Here is a 27901-nt window from a genome sequence, read left to right as displayed (position 1 = left end):
CAGAACACATTTCTATTTCTTCTCCTTCGTTCCTGCTGCTGTACTCTGGAACACCTTCCCCTCCCATGTGTTCTCAAAGGAATACATGCAGAGACCTTCAAATCTAACATGAGAAGTTCCTCCTTCCTCAAAGATCTTCCCATACAGAGTACTAATGTACCAACCTCTCATGTAAGAGCCCCAACATTAAAAATAAATAAGTAAGATAAAATAAGCAATCTTGGGGCCACCCTGAAAAGACTTCATCTAACAATTGATCAATAATGACTTATGATGATGAAGAAAGAAACATTAATTATTAGGTAATGTATGACAAAACTAAAGTTTTGTATCAAAAAAAAAAAAAAAAATTTGTGAATTTCTGTTCATAGTTTTGCATAATTATATGGAGAGTAGAGTTATTGATACTACAATACTACAGTATACAGTTAATGAAGAGGAGAGCAGAACTTCAGCTTTCATTTGTTTTCCTTTTATATCAATGCAAAGGGATTAAATATATAAGGAAAAAAATATTATGTATCTCAATAACATAGCAACAATCTGGAAATATTAAATACTATTTACATATGGAAAGTGGATATTAAAGATCCAACATTATTTTAAAGCTGAATGCTTGAAGAAACATTCAGCTTTGACAGGCCAATGAATGTTTGAATTCACTGGCCTGAATTCAAACATTCATTGGCCTGTCAATTTAACAATTTACAGTTTGAAACAGCTGTTTCGAACTGTAAATTAAAGATGCCAAGAAATTATATTCTTGGTTTCATCCTTTATCTAAGTGTAAGCAAACAAAGTTTGCATGTGAAGTCACTTTGCAACTGGGCTTGTATACAGAGGCTAATGACTTCACATCAACTGCCTTAGATAAAGACATGTATAATGCTATGCATTGTGGGAAGGGCCACCACACCACCCCAGACTGGTTTTGACCTTTATTGAGTCTCATCAGTGGGAGCTAGACCCAGAAGTGATACCAAGACTGAAGTAATGCAGGTCATATTTCAATATACAAGTAGCCAAAACACCAAGGCAATTGATGTGAAGTCATTAGCCTCTATATACAAGTAGCCAAGTCACGAAGTGATTCACGTGCAAACTTTGTTTGCTTACACTTGAACAAAGGATGAAACCAAGAATATAATTTCTTGGCATCTTTAATTTATAGTAAAACCAAGTGAAAAAACTTTCAACATCTATCTCTAATCTAGAGTATTTTGAACTGGTTGGTTCTATTCAGAGACCAGGCAGAAACCTTAAGAGAAAGGCAGCTCCAATGCCAAGGATAGTATTCTTGTAAGCTCTCAGCTCAAATTTTTCGAAACTTTCATAAGTTTCTACAAGCATTCAGCTTTGAAATAATGTTGGATCTTTAATATCCACTTTTCCTATGTAAATTTACAATGCCAAAATGAAGCCATAACTCTTCTTTAGTAATGAAATACTATTAATTAAATTCTGTTATCATTACCAAAAATTAAGTTTATAAGAAGCCATATCGTTTGGCCATAAGCTGAAGGACTCACCTGTAAAGGAAAATTAGAAATTAATAATTACGCATATATTTACATGTAGCAATATATGAGGGATAATTTTTCACATCCTCAGTACTACAGCTGAAATCACTGCAGTATCAGACAGCAATTAGGACTATAAGTTGTACAAGTACATTAGTACCATGGGCAGGAAAAAGAAATTTTCCTGCTCATTCTAGATAATCTGGAAACTGATCAAGAAACCAACACATGGTACTTTTTTTTTTTTTCCAAGCTATTTCAGACTTCAAGTAAGGAGGGCAGGATCTCACACACTGGGTAATGAAAACTGCCTACCATTTAAAACTTTCAAACGTCCATGCCACCATGGAATTTAAACGCACAATGTAGTGTCAGCCTAATTAGCTACATGTTAATGTAGTTTTAATGCAGTGCAGTATTTTAAAGCAATTTATAGCATCCTTGTGTGTATATGCCAGTAATTCAGTTACCGTACCTTAATAATGTTATTCTTACAATAACAAACTACTGAAATTACAACAATTTATTTTCATCTAAATCATGTTATTTAATCCAATAAGCCACCATGCCAATGAAAATACTCTCGACTTTAATTCCTCTTACAGCTTTATCACACATATTTCTTTTAGGATGACATTCATTTTTTATTTGGAAAAGAACCAGATGGTGATTATTCCTATTCAGTGCTTTTTTTTCTGGAGAAAAAAAGGTGCCGGTACTCACCATGAAGATGCTATTACAGCAACTTCCACATTTTTAACCTCCGATATACCCTCATCGTCTCTAGATCACTTCTTGCTTTTGGTATCAACTGCAGAATGATGACCTCGGAGCAGCTATGAGTCCACATATTACTAGGGTTGAACTGAGTGAGAGGAGGTCCTACTATCCTGATGAACATCAGTACAGAAGTTGTCCGTACAAGCAGAGATGACCTAGATGAAGTTACTATAAGATTCATCTGAGAGAAACCCCCCTTTACATTCACTGGAAGATACTGCAATTGTGCCCAAAGTGTGCTTTAGAGGAAGTAGTATGTCCAGGACTTTATTTTCTTGAAGATATTCACGGAAACCATGAACTGCTTCTCTTTCATTTAAGCGAAATTTGTGTGCTAACTTTTTATTTTCATCTTCACCAAGTGTCAGATGCTTCCCAGGATTTTCTGGCCAATACTTGGAATCTAAAATCTTAGCACATTCAGGCAAATCAGCATCATCCCCTTCAAGGATGCTTTCTTTCAGACTTTTATAGAAAGCATATGAACTTATTGCAGGACTACGTCTTTCATTTTTTTGGAGCTCAATCCCTTTGAACTTCATATTTTTCTGACTTTGAGGAGAAATACTGCAGTATGGACCAGGATTTTCAATTGTTTCTTCAAAAAGTTGAACTGTATTCTTTATCTTCCTGTCTGATTTGTACAAGTCGATATTTCTCTCTTGTAAATCTAGACTTAGTTCACTAAGTTCTTCGAGAGCATCACACATAAGGCCCAAATCAAGAACAAACTCGCATGATGTTATTTTTCTTAAAAGGTCCTCATAAAGAAAGCGATCTGTTTTGCTTCTTCTGCTGTCTTCTTTTGCTCTCCAGAAAGTGATAAACGAGGGCCTCAAAGTCTTGCCACACTGCAGAAATAGTGTATAAGCTAGATGCAACCCAGCGAGTGTTTAAAATTCTGCCAATTTTAAGAAACTGAAGTTCTAGAGTCACTGCAAATTACTGTAGTTCCCTAGCATTCTTAGGTGAAGCATGATAAGTCACATAAAGTTTGTCCGTGAAACTCTTTAAGCGATTCACTCCTGCCAAATTGTTCACTGTGTCACTAACGGACAATTTAAGGTGATGGCTAGCACAATGCCAGAAAATAACACTAGGAAACTTCTCTTACATTAGCCTCCTTCCAACATTATGCACACCAAACAACACAACTGCACATCTTCAGATAATCCTAAACACTCAAGATGACTAATTAAAGAATCTAGAATTCATCTAGCAGTTACATCTGATAATCTGATCAAATGTAGGAAAAGACTCACAGGAGCTGAAAGTTCAGGAAGAACTACACGAACAATAACAATCAATGTTGTTGTGTTACTCGCAGCTGTTGATTCATCAATAAGTAACAATATTTTGTTATTGGAGTTCACTATATTGTCTATTAATGTTTTTCTCATTTCATTTGCAGTATGGCTCGCAATGTTAATGCAAACATTTGCAGAATGAAGAATTTATCCCATGTCTAGGCTATTAAGTTCCTGTAAATTTATTTCATCTTCAAAGTTGTGAAATGATCGATTTCTCCTCGCAACTTTGTAAGCGGTTCGAAACACGTTTTTCTGTTACGTCTTTATTATGAGACAAAGCATTAACTGTTGTTTGCGAGCTTCCCCAAAATGACCGATTTTACCATTTGCCCACTCTGCTGAAATTTTCGTTCCCATGTGTTTATCGACGGCCAGATTTCCGACATCACGACACACTTTACAACCCAACATTTTATTCTTGACATACAGCCACTCATTTCTCTCACAGAAATAATTTTTCTGCACAAGTGTCCAACATTCGGGCCAATCATTATCAGAATCTACTTCCTTTTGACCATGTGGATCTTCGGTCTTGGTTTCATGATCCTCTTCACCAGGTGTATTTTCGGTGCTAGTTTTCTGTTTTACAGGATCACAAGTAGATTCAACAATTTCTGCTTCTTCGGCCTTCCTATTTTTACTCATTGGCATAAAGTAACTACTTATTTCACTCATTTTGAACAATGATTGCATTGATTTAACTTAGATTAATTCAAAACTCGTGTGAACACTTGCCTGTTGCAGAGTGAATCTAGAACTGATATCAAAGCAAAAGGAAGTTAACACACACAACTTCCTGTTTCTGGTTGCATACCAACCTATAAAACAGGAAAGCAGGGTACTAACTTATGAGTAATCAAAACTGAAAATTTAATTTGTGAACACAGTACCATCTACTGGAATATTTATAATACATTTTGTTGTCAATAAATCGCAAATTTTTAAAAACTTAAGAAAAAAAATGCTGGTACTGCGTACCGTTGCATACCGCCAGAAAAAAAAACACTGCTCCTATTTCAAATTCAATGTGTATTTTTATATTCTAAATCAATCCAAAGGTATCAAGAATAATGTTAATTCAAGTAATCTAAATATTATAATGCACAGAATTTTAATATACTCTGAAAATTCAAGGCAGTAAATACTCTCATACCTGAAGAAATGGAAGCACCCAGAGTCTGTGAACTTGGAAAAGGTTTACTGATGACCGTGAAATAAGTACTCCTACCTGATAGTCAACTTGGTACCTATAAATGATCATGTAAATTAATTATAATTATTATGAGACAGTAAATTCACTAAGATTAACAAACAAATATTCATTACTACATGATTTATGCAATGATATAGTAAGGGAGGAGCTGATGGGATCAGTACAGATGCTAAAAGAGCATTCAGCTCAAATGGCTGTTCCTTTGACCAGGCTATATAACAAGCCTTAGAAAATGGAAGATTCTACAGGAGTGGAAAGAATAGATGATAATCCCATTGCATAAAGGTGATGCAAACACTGATGTGTCTAACTATCTTATCGCCTTATCAATATCGCTGGAGTAGGAGTGATGTCAAGGAAGATTTTAGAAAAGCTTGGATACAGAAATGGATTGACTGAGAATCTATACTTTGCAACAAACAGCGTGGATTTACTAAGGGAAGTCATGTTTGAGCAACTTGATCACATTTTATAAATAATGTTACCATTGAGTTAAACAAGGGGAATGGATATGCCATGATCCTCTGGACTTTGCTAAGGCTTTTGACAGGATACAACATGGAACTGTTGCATAAATTGGAGAATATGGAATTTGATTATGAAATATTGTTATGGCAATCTGTTAGAACATCTAAGGGTGTCACTAGTGTTACGAAGAGAAGTAGAGGTGTGTAAAGAAGGCTCCCATTTCAGATAAGTTTTTTTTGGAATAATTAATTGTTTATGAGTAAGAGCTGCTGTAAAAGTTGTGCGCTTGCAGTGTTTTTAGTGTGTGTGCTTGTCTGTTTAAGTTTGTTTACAGAATCTTTAAATTTAAGAGCTTAGTATAGTAATTGGCAAAAGAAAGATGGCAGCAGCTTTGTATTTGCAGGAATTTAATTTTGATTTCAGTTGTTTCGTGAAATGTGCTATATGTATTCATTCGATTATGTACATAAATTAGGGATATTTAAGCAGATGGAAGGAGGGTGTGTGCAAAGTGTGAGCTGAATGAGGACTTAATGAATGTAATGTATTGGTAACTGAAAGTGTTAGTAGCAAGAATGCCACAAGGAGGATGAGTGATGGTCTGATAGAAAAGAAGTATGGTGTAAAAGAGCAGCGAAAAAATGATAAAAAAGTTTTGAAAAAGCAAATAAGCGATCTGATAAACTTAACAATTGATGGTAAGAAAGACAAAAATTATACAAATGTAGCAGAAGTTGAAAAACAGAGTACAATTAAAGGTAAGGTGGCGAGCGGCATTGACTGTGAACAAGCATGTATGGCTGGCAACAAAATTGAAAGAGTGAATGAGAGCGAAAATATGATGCACGTTTTGAAAGTTGCTTAAGATGATGCAAGAGATGAAATGGATGTGGAGTGAGGTTAATAGAATTTGAGATATGTATGGAAGAGTGAAAATGATAAAAATGAATAATATCAGTATGAAAGAGGTAACAAAACGGTAACCCACAAGTGGCGTTGTATAGGAATTCAATCATCAGAGGTGTGGTAGACAAGATGATGCAAAAGGTTTGTTTTCCTGGAGGTAGAATGAATAGAGCGATTGAGGCGATGGATTGAGAAGTATGCAAGCAAAGGAGTTGGTAGTGGTAATAGGGACAAATGACTTGACTAAGAACACATCAGATTAGATATCAGGAGGTTGTTGAGATGGATAAAAGATAATACTGTGATAAGAAAAGTAGTCAGGGTGTTTCCCAAGTATGACAGTGATGAAATGAGGCAGAGAGCAAACGTAGTGAATGATATGTTAGTGGAAATGTGTGAGGAGAAAGGAGTGCAGTTTGTTAATGTGTGGAATGAGTATGAAGGATGAACTGAACGGAACAAGAGTGATGGACTGCATTTGAATGGTTTTGGTGTGAGTCACTTGGAGGAAATGCTGCTGGAGGGTAGAGAAATGAGTGCAGAGAATGAATCTAATCAATTAAGAAGTGATCCGAAAGAGCGGGAGAGTATGAATAAAGTGATTATGAATGAAGAAGTGAGAAGCATGAATATAAAGAATGAGAGAACAAGTGTGCAAGACAAACAGGGAGATTCAGGGTGGAAAGGAGAACACAGAGTGAGAAAGGTTGATGCTCCAAGAGGATGTGAATGTGAGTGTAAACAAAAAGGAAAGGGATATGACCTGGGATCAAGGGAAAACAGTTGGATTTGAAGACAGTTCTAAGATGAATAAAGAGAAAAAGAAATGGTTTGAGTTAAGCATGGAGAAGTCACAGCTAATAAGTGGTATCAGTGGAACTAGATATAGATATAAGGAATGAGCTGAGGTGTTTGTATACAAATGCTAGAAGTGTAAGAAACAAGGTAAATGAAATGGTTGTTAATTGAGTCTGTTCCCCAAGCGCTATTGGAATAAGTGAAACATGATTGAATGAGGATGACATCCTGACAGGAATAGAGATGGAAGGGTATGATGTGTTTCGTGAAGATAAAAAGGGAGGGGGGGGGGTTGCTATTGATGACAGAGAAAGAGTTATGTCCATACAAGGTAGAGATACAAGAGGGAAATAGTGCCAGTAGTTTTGAGGCAGTATGTGGTGCGAGATAGAGGTGAATAGAATGAAATAGTTGGATGTCGTTAAAATCTGGTAATGTGGATGGTAGTGAACATGAAATGTATAATCAAATTAGCCAAGCAAATAAGAAAAGGGTGATCATTATGGGAGATTTTAATTATGGCAACATAAACTAGGATGAAGAGGTAACAACTGGAAGTAAAGAAAATGAGTTTCTTGAGTTTTTTAGGGACAACTACCTCAGGCAGTTTGTAATAGAGGGCACACGAGGATTGAGGATCTTGGATTTGATCATCTCATCAGAGGTTATTAGAGATGTGTAATTATAAAGGAGGTGTCAAATCATCCTCCAGTTAGTGAAAGTAACCATGAAGGACCTCTGAGAGGAAAGGGTATATGTCAAACTACAAGGCTGGTGATTATGAGGAGCTCAGGAGATAGCTTGCAGGTGGTGTAGCATGGAATGAGGAGTTAGCTGGAAAGGAATCAGTGCAGCTTGGGGGATATTCACGAACTGTCTAGTAGAAGCAATGTCTAAATATATTCCAAGGGTCAGAAGGTTAAATAAGGTAGGTGTGAAATGGATGAATGAAGAGATTAAGCCTGCGATACAGAGAAAAACTGCATTATGGAGGCAGCATAAGAGGAGTGGTAATAATCAATTCCATGATCATTACAGAGAACAGGCAAGGAGGGTGACTTGGTTGGTAAGGGTAGTAAAAGTGAAGTTGAGCAGCAGTTAGCTAATGAAGCCAAAAAGAATCCTAGGAAGTTCTTTCGACATGTAGCCAGCAAAAAAAAGAATGATTATGGAAGGATGACATAGATTGGAGAAAATTATATAAGGACAACTATTGTACAGGATATAGTTGAAATACTTAATAAGCATTTCATAAAGGTCTTTCATTCTTGTGAATGAGACATCATGGAGAGTTTGAGAGCAGTTAATGATGAGGAGGAGACTGACTTAAGTGAGCAAGAGGTATATGGGGAATTGAGCAAAACTGACATTAATAAGGCTATTGGATTTGATAATATCACCACATATTTTGAAGAAATGTGCCAGGAAATTGGCATCAGCTTTGACATATTTGTTTAATATGAATCTTGCAGTGGGTTGAGTTCCAAAGGAGTGGAAGGAGGGCAAGATTGTGCTGCTTCCTAAGGGAGGTGATAGAACTCAAGCATCAAATTATTGGCCTCTCTGTGTCAGATGCTGTGGTTAAAGTGTTAGAGAAGCTGGTGAGAACCAGGATTCGTTTAAATTCCTTCTTCTTCGTTAGTTGTTGAGTGATGCTCATCTGAATATAAGGAAATTTATATTATACTGTGCCACCCTATATTCAGATTAGTCTAAATAATATAGAGAATCAACCATCAACTATACTTATTATCACTTTATCTTCAGGCCGAGGTTATTGTTATCCTTTGAGGCTTCCGCAAAGGTCCGATTAATTTTATGAGTGGCGCAATGAAGGAAAATCAGGCAAACACCATATTTAACTCAATAAAAGAAAACATTTAATGTAGAATCGTACAACATATACATCCAAGTATAACTATCTGCAAAAGATTATCCAATTGCAAAAATACAAAAATTCACATTTAGATATTAATAACTTCTCAATTAGGTTTGAGGGTTATGACTAATGTTAACACTTCTTAATTCTTAAAACTTTAGTATTTCTTTCACATATTTCTCTCTATCCAATTAGATGAATCAAATCATAAATATATCAGCTTAGTTCAAAGTATTCAGAACAATTACAATCCATTAACTAACAAACATTCACCTTTCAGTTCTTTATGCTCAGTCAATCAGATTGAAAATAGTTCTTAAAAGTTTAACTTTCCAAATGTAACAACAGGTAATCTTATGACAGATATTTCTATATTCTCTCTCAGTCAGGTCAGTTAACACTTAATAGAACAACATAACACTTATTATTTCGAGGGGAAAGTACTTCAAACATCTTGCATCCAACGATTAATTGATATAATCTACAGCCAAGGTGAAAACAAGTCTGACGGAGTTAACTGTTATTGCTTCACACAGGTTATAGAAAGAACAATTCTTACCAGGCTACAGCTTTTACACATCGAATTCGCATAGGCACATTTGAAATTCTCGTTGATTTTTACTTTATGGCAACACAATTCAAAGGAATCTTCCACTATAATAACTGAATTATAGACACAGAAATACACACAAGGTCTTGATGCACTTGGTTTAAGTTATCTACTAATTCCTTATTTTCTTCTATGTATCAACTTCAGTTCTGCACTATTCTTCCACTAAACATTTGGAATTTATTGTAGTATCAGAACTCCCATAGAAGTAATTCGAAATGCCTATTAATTCCCGGTCCTTTCCTAGTCGATTTACGACATATATCAATTCCCCTTCTACCACTCACTACCGATCTCTATGTTGACCCAAGGCTTCTCTTTTTACTTTTTCTTTTCAATCAACTACGTTCTCCTTTTCCCCAAAATCTGGTTTTAACCTATTTAGCTTATATCAACTGGCCTTTCTCTTTATACACAGTAGCTCACGCTCTCTGCACAAGCTAACTAAAATAAACTCCGTTTCTCCATCAGTAGCCAATCAAATCCAATCAGTAGAATTCTATAAAAATACTTTAAGTTACAGAAATAACAAAAAAAATATATATATATCACAGTTCACATAAGGTACATTTAAATTTATATACACACGGTTTTTTATAATAATTTCACAGAATCAAGTAGATAAAATGAATGACATTTTTATATAGTCTTTTTTGTTACAAATACATATCCTAAGATTATATAATTAATTAATAACAAACAAAACTCAAAGCAATTATATGAATAACATATTATAAGCAAGAGACTAATAACAAATAATATTTACAAGTCTTGCTTATGACATGGCAGATTATGGTAAATATGAATGATTATAATATATAAAATATCTTCATTCACAATTTAACAGTATCATCTTTGATGGACAGCAATGGATTTGATGAAGGAAGGTCATGTTTTAGTAATCTACTTACTTATTAGAATAAAGTGACTGCTTCATTGGACAAAGGAGAGGGATACACAGCAGTATACTCAGATTTTGCAAAGACTTTTGATAGATTACCGCATGATAAGTTGATAGTCAAACTAGAGCAGATGGGGTTGGATATTAAATTAGTACATTGGATTGGAAATCAGTTATCTCATAGGTATCACCAAGTTGTGTATGGGGAAGCAATATCCCGGAAGAGGAAAGTCACTAGTGGTGTGCCTCAGAGGTCTGTTTTAGGCCAATCCTGTTTAACTTGTATATTAATGATATTGGTGAGGATTTGGATGGGAATATTCAGTTGTTTGCAGATGATGCAAAGTCAGGATGAACTATGAAGAGCAGAGCAGATGTTGTGGCCTTACAAGAAGACTTGAATAGAATGAGTGAATGGGCACGTGAGAATGGGGATGCCAGTTCAATGTTGCAAAATGTAAGGTTTTAAATTTTGGGAAACAAAGATGGGATGTAGAATTTATGTTTGGTGGGGGATATATTGTTAGAGGTGGAGGAAATAAGAGATCTTGGAATGATGGTGGAGAAGGATCCAAAATTTAGAGGACACATTGCCAAAATTGTGAGGACAACACACAACAAATTCTGTGAATGATGCACAGGACACTGACTTGCAGAAGTATGGAGGCTTACTTCTACAATAAGCCTCCTTACTTTTACAAGTAATAAGTCTGATTAGACTACACATGGACTACTGTACACAGATTTGCTCACCTGGTTTTCAAAAGAACAAATAGATGTTGGAAAGGGTCCACAGACAACTGACTAAGATAGTTTCTGATTTCTGGAATGTCAAATATGAGGAAAGGTTGAGAAGATGCAATCAACAAAGTCTACAATCAACACAAATTAGTAAGGGGTTGTTATAGAATCAATGTTGAAGAGGTTTTACAGAAAATGGTGGGAGATCAGGAGAGAACAAGGGGTCATCCCTGGAAGCTGTATAAGGAGAGTGTGAACAAGGGAGTGAGAAGCAGGTTTTCTGCATGCAAAGTTGTGAATATTTGGAACGCCTTGCCTGAAAGTGTGGTGTCTGAAGAGAAATTGAGCGTGTTAAAGGCACAGTATGATGAGCTGTGTGTATGACAAAATGACCTCCTAGATGAGTCTCTGACTCCATGGAGTCTTAGGTAATAATAATAATAATATTAATATTATTAGCATGAATACGAGGATGGTTGACTGACAGATATCAAAGTGGTAAGGGGAGGGGTGTTGGAATCTGCAAGATTTAAAGGATACTGCACTCCATGGATCAGTCCTTGGACGATTGTTACTCAGCCTTTACATTAATGACACTGGGAAGGATTTAACAAATGACACATAGCTGTTCTGATGATGCAGAGATAGGCAAGATAATCAGAAATGTTGTTGATATGCAGACCTTGCAGAATGATTTGATAGACTGGAATCATAAGCTTGTGAAAATGTCTGTTAGTTCAATATTAATAAAAGTAAAGTTATACACTTTAGTGAAATGAGATATCCAATGTCATATTATATTGGTGAAAATATGCTAGAGGAGATCAGCTAGGGATATTGGAGTTCTATTAGACAGGCAGGTAAAGTTCATGAGACATATAGCAAAGATTGCAAATATAACTCAAAGGATAATTATGATGTTTAAATGAACATTAACATGTAAGGATAAGAAAGTCATTTTGCCTCTTTATAAGGCTTCATATGACCTCGCTTGGACTACTGTGTGCAGGTGTGGTCTCCTGGTTTCTGTGATAATGTTGATATAGTATATATATATATATATATATATAGAGAGAGAGAGAGAGAGAGAGAGAGAGGAAGCCAAGGAGAGTGTTAAAGATGATACTGGGATTGTGGAATACAGATTATGAAGACAGATTGAGAATATGTGAACTGCAAACACTAGCAAATAGGTAATATGATATTTTTTTTTTAAATTCTATGGAGGGGGGAGATGATCTTCATAAAAGTTGAGAAAGAATGCATTGAAGAAGAGGGTTGAGAGCTAGATTCTTATCCCATAATGTGGTATATGTGTGTGTGATTGGAATGAAATGTTTTTGGAGACTGAGTACAAATAGTGTGAACAAATTCAAGACAAGGCATGACTACTGGTGCAGGTGATATGTTAGGCCTCCCTGGATGAGTCCCTGCCTCACTGGAGATATCTCTTAATAATTATAATATATGCACCGCATGCAATATACTTAAAGATTCATGGAAATCCTTCACTCATAACATGCATTCTGCCATACTAGAATTGATCTTATTCTACTAGAATGAACAATTCCAGCTAATATTCTTTAAATCAAAACACTCTTGCTGACCTGAGACTATTCCAGAAACTCCTGAGATTACTTCCTTCAAATTTGCTGAAAATGTCATCTTTTTGCAAATTGGGATAACTTTTGCTGATCCAATCAAATCCCTATAATTATGCCTTGCATTACATTATAAAATAACATCAGCTCTAAATATAACTATACATCTTTTCCTTACCATGTACCCTCAAGTGATGTACAGGATATGATAGTACTACATGAAAAATATACATCATTACTAACTTCCTATCTACAATTTTCCTCCAAATCAGTCTGTTACCTATCAAGACTCCAATATTATCAGATCATATATTTCTATAATCTAAGGCACTTTTTATAGTATCAATCCACCTATATCTTGGTCTTTTTCCTGCCAACCTGGCAGAGAACAGTTGTTTTGCTAATCTTTCCTCTTCCATTCTGTTTAAGTGAACATACCACCCGGGATTAGCTCTGCTAATGCATTCCTGGACACTGACAATGTCAAGTTCTATCCTAATATCCTCATTTTTAATATGATATTGCCATCTGTTCATGCCTAAAGTCTAGAGACCGCAGATATGAGAGTCCCAGATTTTACCTCTATGAGACCGCAGATTTTACTTCTGACCCAACCCTCAGATCAATAAGTTAAACCTGGTTTGAACACTGTCTTGTATATAGCTAATTTAGTGTTTTAACTAATTTCTCTCTTATTCCATATAAACTTATTCAATTGACTTCCTACCATACCAGCTTTGTTGACTCTGTTGTCTATTTCCATATTTAATTTACCATCTTCACTAAAAATCGTGCCAAGGTAGCTGAAATGTTTTACTTGTTCTATAGGTTCTCCATTCACAATACAGTTGATATTTTCAATGCTTCTGCCTATTTTCATTGTCTTTGTCTTGTTATTGCTGACCTTCATACCATAACTATTACAATAGTTATTCAATCTACTCAGGGAATCTTGCAGACTTCTAGTGGATTTATTTAAAAGTATAACATCATCCAAATAAATCAAAGAGCTGAGATTAACATCTCCAATTTGATATCAGATTTAATACCACTTTTCTTGATAATGTGATCCATATAGATAATGAATAACAGAGGTGATAATATACATCCTTGTCTGACACCAGATTTAACATTAAACCATCTTCCTGTACTTCCTTCAATTCGCACTGCTGACTTACAACTCAAATAAAGACTAAGTATTATAATAATAATATTTGGTTTTCAGATCAAGTGTTGATCAATTTTATTAAACTGAACCAACTAGTTTCGCCACACTATAACTGTTGGCATCTTCAGGGCACTTATAAGTTTAAATAATCTCACAATTATGCGTAACTGCAAAACTGACAAAAATAACTGTAAAAAACTGCAAAATTTCAAAAATAACTGTAAAAAACTGACCAGAATATTATTCTAGTCAGTTTTTTACAGTTATTTTTGTCAGTTTTGCAGTTACTCATAATTGTGAGATTGTTTAAACTTATAAGTGCCCTGAAGATGCCAAGAGTTAAAGTGTGGCGAAACTAGTTGGTTCAGTTTAATAAAATTGATCAACACTTGATCTGAAAACCAAATATTATTATTATACTAATTTATGATCAAGAAAATACCTTCTTGATGAAAGACTAAGTATTGCTTAATATAATGTAGCTTTTTGAATAGCTTCTTTCTTGGCAACTTGTTATATTCCTTTTACAGATCTACAAAACTTGAATACAGATCTTTGTTATATTCCCATGATTTCTCAACTGTTTCTCAAGTATACTTGTGTAAATCTTATCAGTAAAACTCAGTAAGATTTACGCAAGTATACTTTTTTTTATGTAATATTATCATATCCTGTACACCACTTGAGGGTACATGGCAGGAATTTGATGATGATCTTTTCCTTGAGAAATGTGAAGTCAATGAAGTCAATAACAATTAAACCAAGTTAACAGCCAGCAAAGCACTATCACTGCAATAATGTGTAATTCAGAATATTCCAGAATATACTGGCTGGTCTCATTTAGAATACCTGATTGTATTTTAGATTATACTGTCAGTTTCAAATCATACAGGCTGCAAAATGTATCACTATTCTTCCAACGCCATGGATTTGAAAGCTGATATTATATATGGAACTTAATTTTTAAATAAGAGCACTTTCTACAGTATCAAATGAAACACTTATTACTGTGCATTTTTTTTTTCTCCACACAGCAGCAAACATGACTAAAGACATCCCAAAAATAAGTTTTAAAAATGATAATAATAAAGAGAATACTCCCTATTTAGAATGATCAATGCACAGCATATATACTGCTGTGCATTGATCAATCTATTCCCACAATCTAGTCTGGTATTATTTATAGCAGTCATGAACAAGCATTTTCCACCATCAGATAATCAGATTAAATACCAGTGTCTAATTATGGAGCAATGGAAGTATCCAACAATGAACATTTTTGTAGTCTATAGTAAAATGGTATCATGGACTGCAAGATTGCAAATATGTTAGTTATATTTTTTTGAAAAATATACGAGGGTGGTCTGAAAAGTTCTCAGCCTAACAATAAACCATGTAACAAAAACAAATTTATAATTTCAAAATTATTTTTATTTTTCAACACAATCTCCCTTCAAGACTAATAAATTTATTCCAGCGATGCTCCAAAGCCATTATTCCATCACAGTAGGGGTTCTCAGTAAGAGCTGCAAAATACCCCTCTACAGCTGCAATCACCTCTTGATTCGGCAAGGAAGAGTTTTTGTTTTGGGAAGAGAGAGAAGTCAGAGGGAGCCAAATCTGGGGAATAGGGTGGATGTTCCAACAATTCAGAGTGCAGCTCCCTTAATTTTCCCATTGCCAAAACACCTTTGTGGGCAGGTGCATTGTTTGATGAAATATGATTTTTTTCTTCTGCAAACTGGATCTTTTCTCACGAATTTTTTCATCTAGTCTGGTTAAAAGATTGGAATAATATTCCACGGTTATTGTTTTACCCTTTTCAAGATAATTAATAAACAAAATGCTTTCAGCATCCTAAAACACCGATGCCATGTTCTTTTTTTTCCTCCTAATGGAACCAACTTTGTCTTCTTTGGCGGTAAACAACCGGCTTCTGTCCACTCTTTTGACTGCTGTTTGGATTCTGGTGTGTACTCTGCTTCAAGCCTCATCCATAGTAATAAATCGACGCACAAAATCAGTTTTATTCTTGTTAAAACGCTCCAAGCACTGTTCACAGATTTTCATGTGAGTGCGTTTTTGATCTGCAGTGAGCAAGCACAGCACCCATCTTGAGCAAAGATTTTTCATATGTAATTCTTCATGCAAAATATATCCTACAAGTTCTTTTGATATGCCTATGGTCTCAGAAATTTCATGCACTTTGACTCGTCGGTCATCCAATACCATATTGTGCACTTGATCAATGATTTCTGGTGTTGTTACACCTTTTAGACGTCTTTCACATGGATCATTTTCAAGGCCACGTTTAAAGCAGCCCATTTCTTAATTGTTGAAAACAAAGGAGAAGAGTGCCTATAAACTTTTATGAACTTCCAATGAATTTCTTTTGCTGTTAAACCTTCTGTTACAAAGAATTTTGTAACTGCACGACACTCAATTTTATCCATTTCAAGGGATACAGACAACACTTTTGCTTCAGCCAGCTGTATAAAACAAACTACTTGATAGAATGACTTGCAATTTCACATGGATGATTATGACAGATGTATCAACTTAGAAGGAAAAAAAAAATCTTTCCAATAGTGTTGCCATCTATAGTCGAGAACTTTTCAGACCACCCTCATATATAAAGTCATTCCAAAACAAATGCTGAATGGAATGCTGTCGGTTATTGCATTTGTTCTGACAAGTTTAGCAAGATGTACTGTGAGTTATATGACATCCAACCTCTTAGCAACTGATGTTCTTTGCTCAAGTCTTCACTAGTTCTATCTTTATTCATGAGTTTTATTCATGAGTTTTGCTCTTAGTTGCTTTTCCCTAATTAACCATGTTTTTTGTTTGGCACTCACTGAATGAAGCTTTCTGTCAAACCTCCTCTCCCTCCTTGCAGTGTCTATATGGGTCCCACAACCTAGAACTTTAATGAGGTTCACTAAGCTATCCCATGATGCATCTGGGGGAAAGAGACATGGTGGTTATGACACTGCTGTCTATCATCCAATAAAACTGCTCTGTCTGATATCAGAATGTGATTAGTTCTACATCCTAACATCTAGTTATATCCAGCTACTGATACATTGCAGGGTGGATTGCTAGAAATACAGTTAGCTATATGACATCTCACCTACCTCAATAATGGAGAGATAATTCATACAACCCATTGTAAAAATACATCAACCATTGAAAATATCTGAAGGAATGATAATGTTTCAGAAAATGGGCATCTAATGTAATAAGGAATAAGAATGAAATTAAAAAAAAAGAGTGATGATTAACTCAACTGCTCTCTTCCCTGGAAGAGAGTAGTTGAGTTAATGGAGTCCCTGGAAAAGGGACTAGTACTCTAAGATGGAACAGATTTGGAATTTACTATGCAATTCAAAATGCCATCAATCACTAAGTTACACTAATAAATAACTAATCGAAATTGTCAGAAGTAAGCCTGCAATTATTTTTATAGTAATTTCAATTTTGAATTTGTTTTCATTTTAAATGTATGTCCTTTGATTCAAAATTTAAATATGTTAAATTTTCTTTTACTTTTTATTTTTCTAATAAAAGTGTCTAGTTACCTAACCCTAACGTTACACATATAAGATATAACTTGTTGATAATAAACTGCATGCATATATAAAGTACATCACATGAGAAGAAGATAAGTACTCATAAGGTAATTTTTGTGTTTGAGATAAAATTCAAACTTTATCTAATGATATTTAGGTAATATGTACATTAATTAATTAGTTTACACATTATCTTGTTAAAGTGTAGAGCGCATATTTATTTTTCAACTTTAACTGAAAGGTACAGATTAATGGAAATTTGCACATTAACTTTGACATGAGCGCGCGCGCACACACACACACACACAATAAGGAGCTTTGTCCTACTCACTAACACTTGCATGAGCAATTTATATTTACTTGCAATATGACATATTTTACTTTATCTCATTGTTCTTCCATTGCATTACCGAAGTTTCTTTTCCAAAATATCACTTTCAGGCAATAGCATGATGACTAATACCATAAATCTGTAAATACTATAAGGAACAATATGGCAAGCCTGTTTATATTTTTTAAACTAACACTATCAAGAGAAAACTGCAATGTCATTACACTGATCATTATTTATATTTTCGATTATGCAAATATTTGGTTATATAATTATTTGAAATTCTGTGGATCATACATCATAGGAATTAACAGCAAAGCTATATGTGAATGTAGGTAAAAATTAGCTCATTTTGCTTGGTGAAAATTTGGTTACCTTGCCTTCATACATTACAATGTTATCAAGATTGCTTACTAAATCTTTAATCATTAGATCAAAATTTGTGCAACACACTTGAAAAAAATATAAATTTTCTACACAAACACACACATTTAACCATTTAAACACCATGAAAATACAAATTACTGCGCCATTAAAATTTAAAATAATATTCTAAAACCTATCAATGAGGTTTTAATATAAAATATAATTTAATCGTATCACCTTACCTTTTTCTATCAACCAAATGCTGCAATTTGCATGTCCTCAGTCTATCCTCATAGCTAACATTGTACAGCCCTGATATCATTTTTGGTATCTGCCTTTGCACCCTCTCCAAAGTTAATTTATTCCATTCAAATCCTGGTGATCAAATCTGAGAACAATAATTTATGTGTGGTCTGATCGGAACTTTATATAATGAACCACAACTCTTCTATCTCAGCTGGTCAATGTCCTTCTCAGTATTGCAGGAATCCACTGAGTTACCTTGACCATCTCTGCAATATGTCCCCTAAACTTCAAGTTTCTATCCATCATCATCTCAAGGTCCCTTGCCTCCTCCAATTCCTGTAGTACAGTTCCTTTACAGTTCAATAGAATATGCAGCTTTCCATATATGGATTCCAAACTTCAAGACCTTACATTTAATTGCATTAAACTGACACTCCCCATTCAATTACCACATCAGCACTATTACTAATAACCCTTCCCAGCATTACATCATCTGTAAACAACTAAAATTTCCTACAATCGTTGACAATGTCATTGATACAAAGGTTAAACAATACGAGTCCCAGTATTGAGCCTTGAGAGACTCAACTGTCTCATTGATACGAGGGTTGTTTGAAAGGTTTGGTAAATTTCCAATAGATGGCGATACAATTTGTTCATTCATACCAGTGTTGGCATGTATCATTTTTTTCATAACCCCTGGCAAAATTTTAGCCACGTGCAATGTGTAGTTCTCGTTTAGCAAACACTTAAAATGACCCTGTTTACATTTTTCATAAAAATGGAGAAAAACAAGTTTCACGGAATGATAAAACACTTTTATTTGAAGAAGTGGACAGCTGCGAAGATCAAAGCTGAGTTAGATGCAGTTCATGGGGACTCTGCACCAGCATTAAAGACTATTTATTTTTGTATAAATGAGTTTAAATGTGGTCATAAGTCCATCAAAGATGAAGTGTACTCTGGACGCCTGACTGAGGTCACCACGAAGGAAATGATTGACAAATTCCATGGTATCGTTAAAGAAGACTGCCAAGTGAAAGTGCGTGAGATTGCAGGCATCTCAAATGAATGGGTGTATAATATCCTGCACAAAAAATTACACATGAAAAAGCTCTGTGCACGATGGGTTCTGCGATTGTTGACTGCCAATCAAAAACGTATGTGAAAAGACATTTCAACGTAGTGATTGCCGATGCAATTTGCAGGATTTTTGTATCAATTCGTGACTGTAGACAAAACTTGGATCCACCACTACAAACCTGAGTCCAAGTAGCAGTCAAAATAGTAAACAATGCCCGGTGAAAGTGCACTGAAAAAAGTGAAGACTGTTTTGTCAGCTGGGAAGGTGATGGCCACTGTTTTTTTGGATTCCAGAGGAATTATCATGATAGACTATTTGGAAAAGGTAAGACAATAACAGGAGTCTATTATGCATCATTACTGAATCATTTAAAAGAAGAACTGAAGAAAAAACAGCCAAGATTGGCACACAAGAAAATGCTCTTTCATCAAGACAATGCATCGTCCCAACACATCTGCCATCGCAATGGCAAAATTGCACAAATTGAGGTTCCAATTGGTTTCACATTCACCAGACTTTTCCCCACATGACTACTTCTTGTTTCCAAACTTAAATATTTGGCTTGGCAGGAAAAAATTGTCTTCGAACGAGGATGTCATCAAGGTTGTTAATGACTATTTTGCACAATTTGACAAATCCTACTTTTTAGATGGGATGAAAAAATTGGAAACTCGCTGGACTAAATGTGTAGACTTCGATGGAGACTATGTTGAGAAATAAAGGTGATTTTTTACAAAAAAAGGTGTTTAACTTATTTTTTTGCCAAACTTTTCAAACAACTCTCATACTGCTCATTAATACACAACTCTCTTATATCTATTCCCACTCAGAGAGTTTTGTATTAATTAGACATCCAATCTCCAATCTAATTGATTAACCTGATATCCAAACCCATATGGTGTAACTTAATTATCAGCTTATTACACCACACTTTGTCAAATTCAAAAAAATGGCAGTATATGCCTTTCCCTCATCAACTGTTCTTGTTACTTTATTATAACAAGAACAGTTGATGAGTGATCTAATTGGCTTTTATTATAAAAGCCAATTAGATCACTAAAACAAGAATTCCCTTTAACAAATCTATGCTGATCCTCACAGATAACATTATCATCTTCCCAAAGCTGTATATGATCTCTCATTTTTTTCCAAATCTTAACTACTGATCAAATAAACTATTCTATAGCCTAACACTTCCATTCTACTACCACTACCCTTATGCAATGGGCACTATCTTACTCTTCTTCCATTCCTTGAGCACTTTTCCCATAGCCAGACTACCATTGAAAAGCTAAGACAATGGGGATGTTAGCCCCTTAGCATATTCTCTTAAAACATGATGAAATCCCATCCAGTCCTATTGACATCCAGAAAACTTAGTATTTGTAACACACTGCTGGATGTATTTTTATTTATTTATTTATTTATTATTCTTTTTTTTTTTGCCTTGGTGAATATAAAAAATACATCTGGGACTATCGTTATGGCAAGTCGGGTCCAGCAGATCATGCCATGGATACCACTTCACACAGGATTAATTGGAAGAAAACAAAAGTGCTCCACAGAAGTCATTATAAGTTATTACAATTTGGTCTAACATCACGCTGTTAGACCAAACGATTGTTGTTTCGTGTACTGTGACAAACTGTTTTTATGCTCTGAAGATGCAAGATATAATATAATACCATTGAAATATCAGCAAATAAGTTAATAAATCTTAGTTATTCAAATTAAGTGGATATTGAATCCAACATTATTTCAAAGCTGAGTAGAGAAAACTACAAGAGGTTCAGAGAAACTGCAAGAGTTTCATGCAGAATATAGATAGTGTTAGATCTTGAATGGGAGAATTTATAAAAAAATTAATTCACTCAAGATTTAACAAGTCTAACATATCAACAAGGAGAAACTTGTACTTAAGCAAACAAAAGGATTGTAAATAGGGCTATAAATACCTTTAAATGTAGAATTATAAAAGAAAACTTGTTTATTCAAATCTAATTAAAGATTTCCAGTTTGTAAAATGTAACTATAAAAGGGTATTCTATGCAAAATGAAATATTTATCAAGATGTAAACAAAAGTCCAAAGTTCGCAGGCGAAAACCATTCGGGCGAACGTTTGGCTTGAGGCATAAGCATTTACACAGAAAGCGGCGCGGACAAAGGAGACGAGTGTTGTGTGGAAGAACATGGCAATAAAGAGGGCACCAAGAGTGCAGAATAAAAGGGATTTGCTCCCCTCTCTCAAGGCTTTTTGTCTTGTTCTCCTGACCTTTTCCGAGTGTTTTGCATTGTTGGACCTCTCTCTCTCTCTCTCTCTCGCCTCCTGATGGATTCCGGATTGCCCTGAGATGTTAGATGTCAGCACCTGCAGTTCCAGCACCCTGACTAGCTATCTCCTCGGGACGGAATAGCCGAACCGGCAGGCTCTGATGAGGACTAGCGGCATCAGAACCAGACAGATGTGGGCACATTGCCAGACATTCGTTAGAGCCAAGTAGGATGACCTCTATGAGTGACCACGTGGATAAAGGCCTAGCGAAGATGTTCTGACCCCAATTCAAGGAAGAAGGATCGGGCTGTGTAAGACGAAAATGTGAATTAAGGTGACGGATCTGTTAATCTTCTCAAGAGCTAGTAATGTACAAAATTTTGTTATTCCTTTCCCACTTAGAGTGAAGAAATGTTATATAGTTAGTGAGCAAGGACAATGTAGTATAGAACTCTTAGGTGATTTTCGATGATTGCAGTAGCTTAACTCCACTGAGCATTTTGTTAGAGAAAGTTTATAGATGATTTGTGACAGGTATTTTATGTGAATAACTAACGTAATTTAGAAAAGAACTGAATGGATGAAATTTAAGACTTTAAACTACACACTTGTATAATGTGTAGTTCAATGCTTAATCTTATAGAAGGAGCAAATGATTGTATCCATTTGTGTTTTAGTTGGTTTCACTGGTTCTTTACTTTAGAATGATACAAAATTGACTAAGTGCACTATTGTAAATGTATAATCTTAAAATCTCAATAAATGTGCTTTATGTTTTGTACCTGACATTAGCCTGAGAATGAATTCAAATTACCACTCAAAAAATCTGAACCTAAGCGGAATAGAATAGTTGATATTTAAGAGCCACGATTGCAAACGATAATAAACATAGTTGATATTGAGAATTTCAGTGCTAAGAGTAAGTGTTAGATTCTTCACCTCTGTATGTTATCTGATAGAGTTTCCCTGGTTAAGAATACCTTCTAACCTAAAGATATTGGCTGGCGCAGCGTAACAAATAAATTTGCCAGTATCTGATCGGGAGACAATCTCAGACAGTAATCACAAAGGATTTTGTACCAAAAGGTAAACCCTTTGTCCGAGTAATTGATACACGTGATTAATCTAGAAATTGACCAAATGTATAGATAGTTTTACTATATCGTGTACTGAAGGCAAATCTTAGGTTTAGATCTTGAGAGTAATTAGGGTAAAAGCAAATTAGATCTAAATAAGAAAAAACAAGTATAAATTAAAACAAAGCCACTAAAAGTTTCGGCAGATCCAAGCGTAAGCAAATCTTTCATGACAGGGGCAACTCGTAGTAAAGGTTGGGTAAGCTCTGATCACTATCCTTAGTATTACCCATAATGTAAAACACATTGACTAGGAGATATGTTATACATTATGGGAGAGAGGATCACTACCCAGACCGATTTCGACCTTTGTTGAGGTCTCATCAGTGAGTAGACAGACCCAAAATTGTAAATACTCAGGTTGTAGTGATGCAGAGGTTATACTTTACCATATGAATTGCCAAGAGGTGTCACATCACAAAAGGCACCCAGAATTACTGAAATAGTTTTCTCTACTCGGTTTTGAAATAATGTTGGATTCAATATCCACTTAATTTGAATAATTTTGCATTACCAAAGTGAAGCCTTTTGGCTCTCTATTTCAGTAAATCTTAGTTAGTTTCTTATCATTTTGTGTTGTTCAATACCATGAAAATAAATTAACATGTATGCGAACACCTAAGTCTTCCCACACATTCACAATAATTTCTAAAATATAACTGTTACTCACCAACGATACTGCTCTTCATGAGAAAGCCAATCACAGATAGTTGGAAAGTATATTAATTCCATCTGGAAATAAACTTATATTAAAAAAGATAAACACAGTAGATGGCACTAAATAAGAGTAAATGCAAGTAATGCAGCTTTATATGGAAAACACAAATGCTTAATATAGTAAAATATAAATTTAAGTGACTTTCTCCAGAATTTGGAGATGAAAAAACGGCTAACAATAGCTAATTCTGTAACTGCTCTAAAAATCATAATCAGAATATTTGACAAAAATATAATCATAGTTACTATAATCAGATAACTAATAATAATTATAGACAACAATGCCATCAACAGGATGGCTGAACACATAGGATCTCTGATCTCCACCAACCAAGGCTACAAAAATCCAAATCAACTGCCTATCATGGGACTAACATATCACTGACCAACCAATATCTCAATCATCATCATAAAAAACAATGGTCTGAAGTGGCTTAAAACTCCATGTTTGGAGCTTATTTGAGCCACTGTTTCTGGATTATCTAACCGTCAGCCCAACATGGAATTAATGTATTATGGGTTTACAAACATTTGTGGGTGGGATTCATACTAATATATATATGGGAGAAGGGGGGGGAGAGTCTGGAAAGTTCTTATAAACACCTAGAATAAAAATGATCTTAAAGCAACTGATATAACAATTAAGAACATACAATGATATAAGAACATAAGTTACCTTCATAACTCTTCTACTAGTATGTTTTTTTCTTGTGGTTATATCAGTTGGTTTAATATCATTTTGTTCTACATGTTTATCAGAACTTTCCAGAAACCCTCATATACATATTTTTTCATATATAAAATATAAAGATTTTTATTCATTCATTTAATATCTCTTTCCATTTGATATTCAATTACTTATTTTGCATTTATTTCATTTATGCATTAAGATGGTACAACATAATCAGATATCATGATAGCTGAAGCATCATACGAGAATAAAGTCCTGTTTTCATTAGAGAACCAGAACAATGGCAGACAGTTAGCAACAATGTTAAAGATGGACATCATCAAGACAGTGGATCAATGGAAGTATAGAAATACCATATCAACATAAATGGTGCCACTTTGATGAAAAGACTAAAACAGAAACTTCTAAATAAATAGAAGATTATCTATTCAGGCACTACATATCAAAAAGAGAAAAAGCTGTTAATATTTAACACTTTGAATGTGAATCAATCTTAGAAGAATGACACAGACAAATTTTAAAATGGAAAATTACACTGAGTCTTATTTCTGAATATAGCCTCAAAGACGGTTCCAGAAGCAAGGTGTAAAGGATTTTTTAAGTCATTAGAGAGGGTAGTGCTGACAAAGAAAAAAGGAAAATAGCTGATATAAAAATGTTTTGGAGAAATCTGGAGAAACATACAAACATGTGCAAAGATGAATAATAAAAATGTACCTGCTGGCTTTCCGCTCAGGATACCGACTAGTCATTATTAATTTTATTGTCTTCTAATTTCATCCAAATACGAGGGCGGTCTGAAAAGTTCTCGGCCTAACAATGAAAAAACAGATTTAGAATTTCAAAATTATTTTTATTTTTCAACATAATATCCCTAAGACTAATATATTTATTCCAGCAATGCTCCAGCACCATTATCCAGTCCCTATAGTGGTTCTCAGTAAGATCTGCATAATACCCCTCTACAGCTGCAATCACCTCTTGATTCGAAGAAAAACGCTGACCAGAGAGGAAGAGTTTTAGTTTTGGGAAGAGATAGAAGTCAGAGGGAGCCAAATCTGGGGAATAAGGTGGATGCTCCAACAATTCATAATGCAGATCCCTTAATTTTCCCATTGCCAAAATACCTTTGTGGGCAAGATTGTCCTGATGAAAGATGGTTTTTTTTCTTCTGCAAACCTTTTCTCACGAATTTTTTCGTCTAGTCTGGTTAAAAGATCTGAATAATATTCCTCGGTTATTGTTTTACCTTTCTCAAGATAACTAATAAACAAAATGCAGCATCCCAAAACACTGATGCCATGCCCTTTCTTGCTGATGGAACCAACTTTTTCTTTGGCGATGAACAAATGGCTTCTGTCGACTGTTTTGACTGCTGTTTGGATTCTGGTGGGTAATGGTGAATCCAAGTCTCATCCATAGTAATAAATCAACACACAAAATCAGTTTTATTCTTGTTAAAACGCTTCAAGCACTGTTCAGAGAATTTCATGCGAGTGTGTTTTTAATCTGCTGTGAGCAAGCATGGCACCCATCTTGCACAAAGCTTTTTCATTTGCAATTCTTCATGCAAAATATATCCTACATGTTCTTTTGAGATGCCTATAGTCTCAGCAATTTTGCACACTTTGACTCGCCAGTCATTCAATACCATATTGTGCGTTTGATCAATGATTTCTGGTGTTGTTACACTTTTTGGATGTCCTTCACATGGATCACCTTCAAGGCTGGTACGGCCACGTTTAAACTCAGCAGACCATTTCTTAATTGTCGAAAATGAAGAAGAGTTCCGATAAACTTTCATGAACTTGGAATGAATTTCTTTTGCCATTAAACCTTCTTTTACAAATAATTTTATTTTATTTTATTTTATAAAAGATTATAAAAAAAATTTATAAAAGATTTATAAAATTGAGTATCGCACGATACTCAATTTTATCCATTTCAAGGGATACAGACAACACTTTTGCTTCATACAGCTGTATAAAACAAACTACTTGATAGAATAACTTGCAATTTCACATGACAGATGTACCAACTTAGAAAAAAGAAATCTTTCGGATAGTGTTACCATCTATGGTCGAGGCCGAGAACTTTTCAGACCACCCTCGTTCCTAAAGAGAATCCTTGAATTTGTTCAGGTATTTGCTGCTATATTACTTTCCATAAGTTTATTCCAAGCATTAATTCTTTTAATTAAGAATACTTTCATAAATCTAACCTAGAGTGATCACATCATTAATATGCCATTCCTGGGATTTTTTTTCTTCTTTTTTTAAGGTAATTCCATTACACGAGAGGTTGGCTAACCAATAATGTATGTCAGTACTATGGATGGGCATGAAGGAAACCTTTAAAATGAAGCTCAGGGATTGCAATAAATATCTGAAGAATGAATCCTTTTTTGATCCTCAGACAATTATTCCAAAGTGGAATGAAATTTTTTTTTGTAAATATATTTCTATTCTACTGAAACAAAAGAAAAAAATTCTATCCAGGATTATTATAATTCATGCAATTAGGGGGGAGGGGTCTTTTAAACTGTGCTGAAAACAACAGTTTATTTTGGTTCAAAAACCATTTCAACCCATAATTTAATTTGAACATAAGATACGACACTGTTCCACAGAGCAGTAGTGGTAGAGGGAATGAAGAAGAACAAAGAGGAGAAATTTGTTCTATGGTTTGAAACTGAACTGTTAAGGAGTATTAAGCAGTTGCTGAGCATTCAATGAGTGGTAAAATTTTTGGTGCCAATTCAGATGATGAATACCAGCAGCAGTAGAATTTGTAAAAGATACAAGCAACAGAAATTGAATACCTGTGTAAGGGTGGATGGAGTGAATTGATGAGAGATTGGTCATTAATGAACCTAACTCCTCTCTTCTATATTCAATCAAGTATTTTTAGTTATCTTGGCATAAACATATTTGTAATATGTCTATGCAAATTAAGATTGGAGGTTAGGCTGATCTAAAGAAGAGCCACTTGAGGATCAAAGCCAAATAACAAGGGGGGAGGGGAAACCAAGGCTCCTTATTCAATATTCAATTCTCACTTTCTCATGGTATGCTCTCATTAGTAATATCCATTTGGATAGTAAACAAACAAGGGAAGATTAGCAACTTGGAATTTAGCCAACCACACAGCATTCCATATTAGCTTAAACCAAAAAGAAAATAATGGTGAAACATAAAGAAATGGTATGTCAACATGGGCTTCACCCAGTTAAATAAGTTCCCCACTGCTGTTTTCATGGGGAACTAGGGTGAACAGTGAAATGGTCAGCTATTAGAACCAACTGAACTCAACATCTGCAGAATTCATGATATGCATATCAATGAAATGAAAAATCAAAGGAAAACTGATTTTTCAGCAGAAATGAAATAAAATTAGCGCAAAAGAAGTAGAGAACTACTACATCAACATAATTGGCAGTACCAAAACAAAGAAGACAAAAACTGATGAGTCCTCAAAAATACAACAAGATGTTATAATTCAAGCAATAGACATCAGGGAAAGGAAGGAGTAGCTATAATAGTCAACACTTAAAATGAAGATAAATGTCTTTAATGAATATATTACTATAT

General features: G+C 34.7%; 1 protein-coding gene across 2 annotated transcripts in view; it reads right to left on the bottom strand.

The window, feature by feature from the left end:
* Positions 1-27901, bottom strand: part of Cln3 (CLN3 lysosomal/endosomal transmembrane protein, battenin) — a 191661-nt gene that overhangs the window by 36619 nt on the left and 127141 nt on the right. For both annotated transcript variants that reach the window (XM_090410118.1, XM_090410119.1), the window contains exons 12-13: positions 23574-23635; positions 4764-4857 (exon numbers count right to left, since the gene is read on the bottom strand). In XM_090410118.1, the coding sequence (XP_090266244.1) occupies positions 4764-4857; positions 23574-23635 (156 nt within the window). The remainder of the gene's footprint in view (positions 1-4763; positions 4858-23573; positions 23636-27901) is intronic.

Source organism: Typopeltis vanoorti, chromosome 20, assembly GCF_054136105.1.
Source record: "Typopeltis vanoorti isolate ZY-2024b chromosome 20, IOZ_Tvanoo_1.0, whole genome shotgun sequence".
NCBI lineage: Eukaryota > Metazoa > Arthropoda > Arachnida > Uropygi > Thelyphonidae > Typopeltis > Typopeltis vanoorti.
This window is presented reverse-complemented; position numbering and strand designations above follow the sequence as displayed.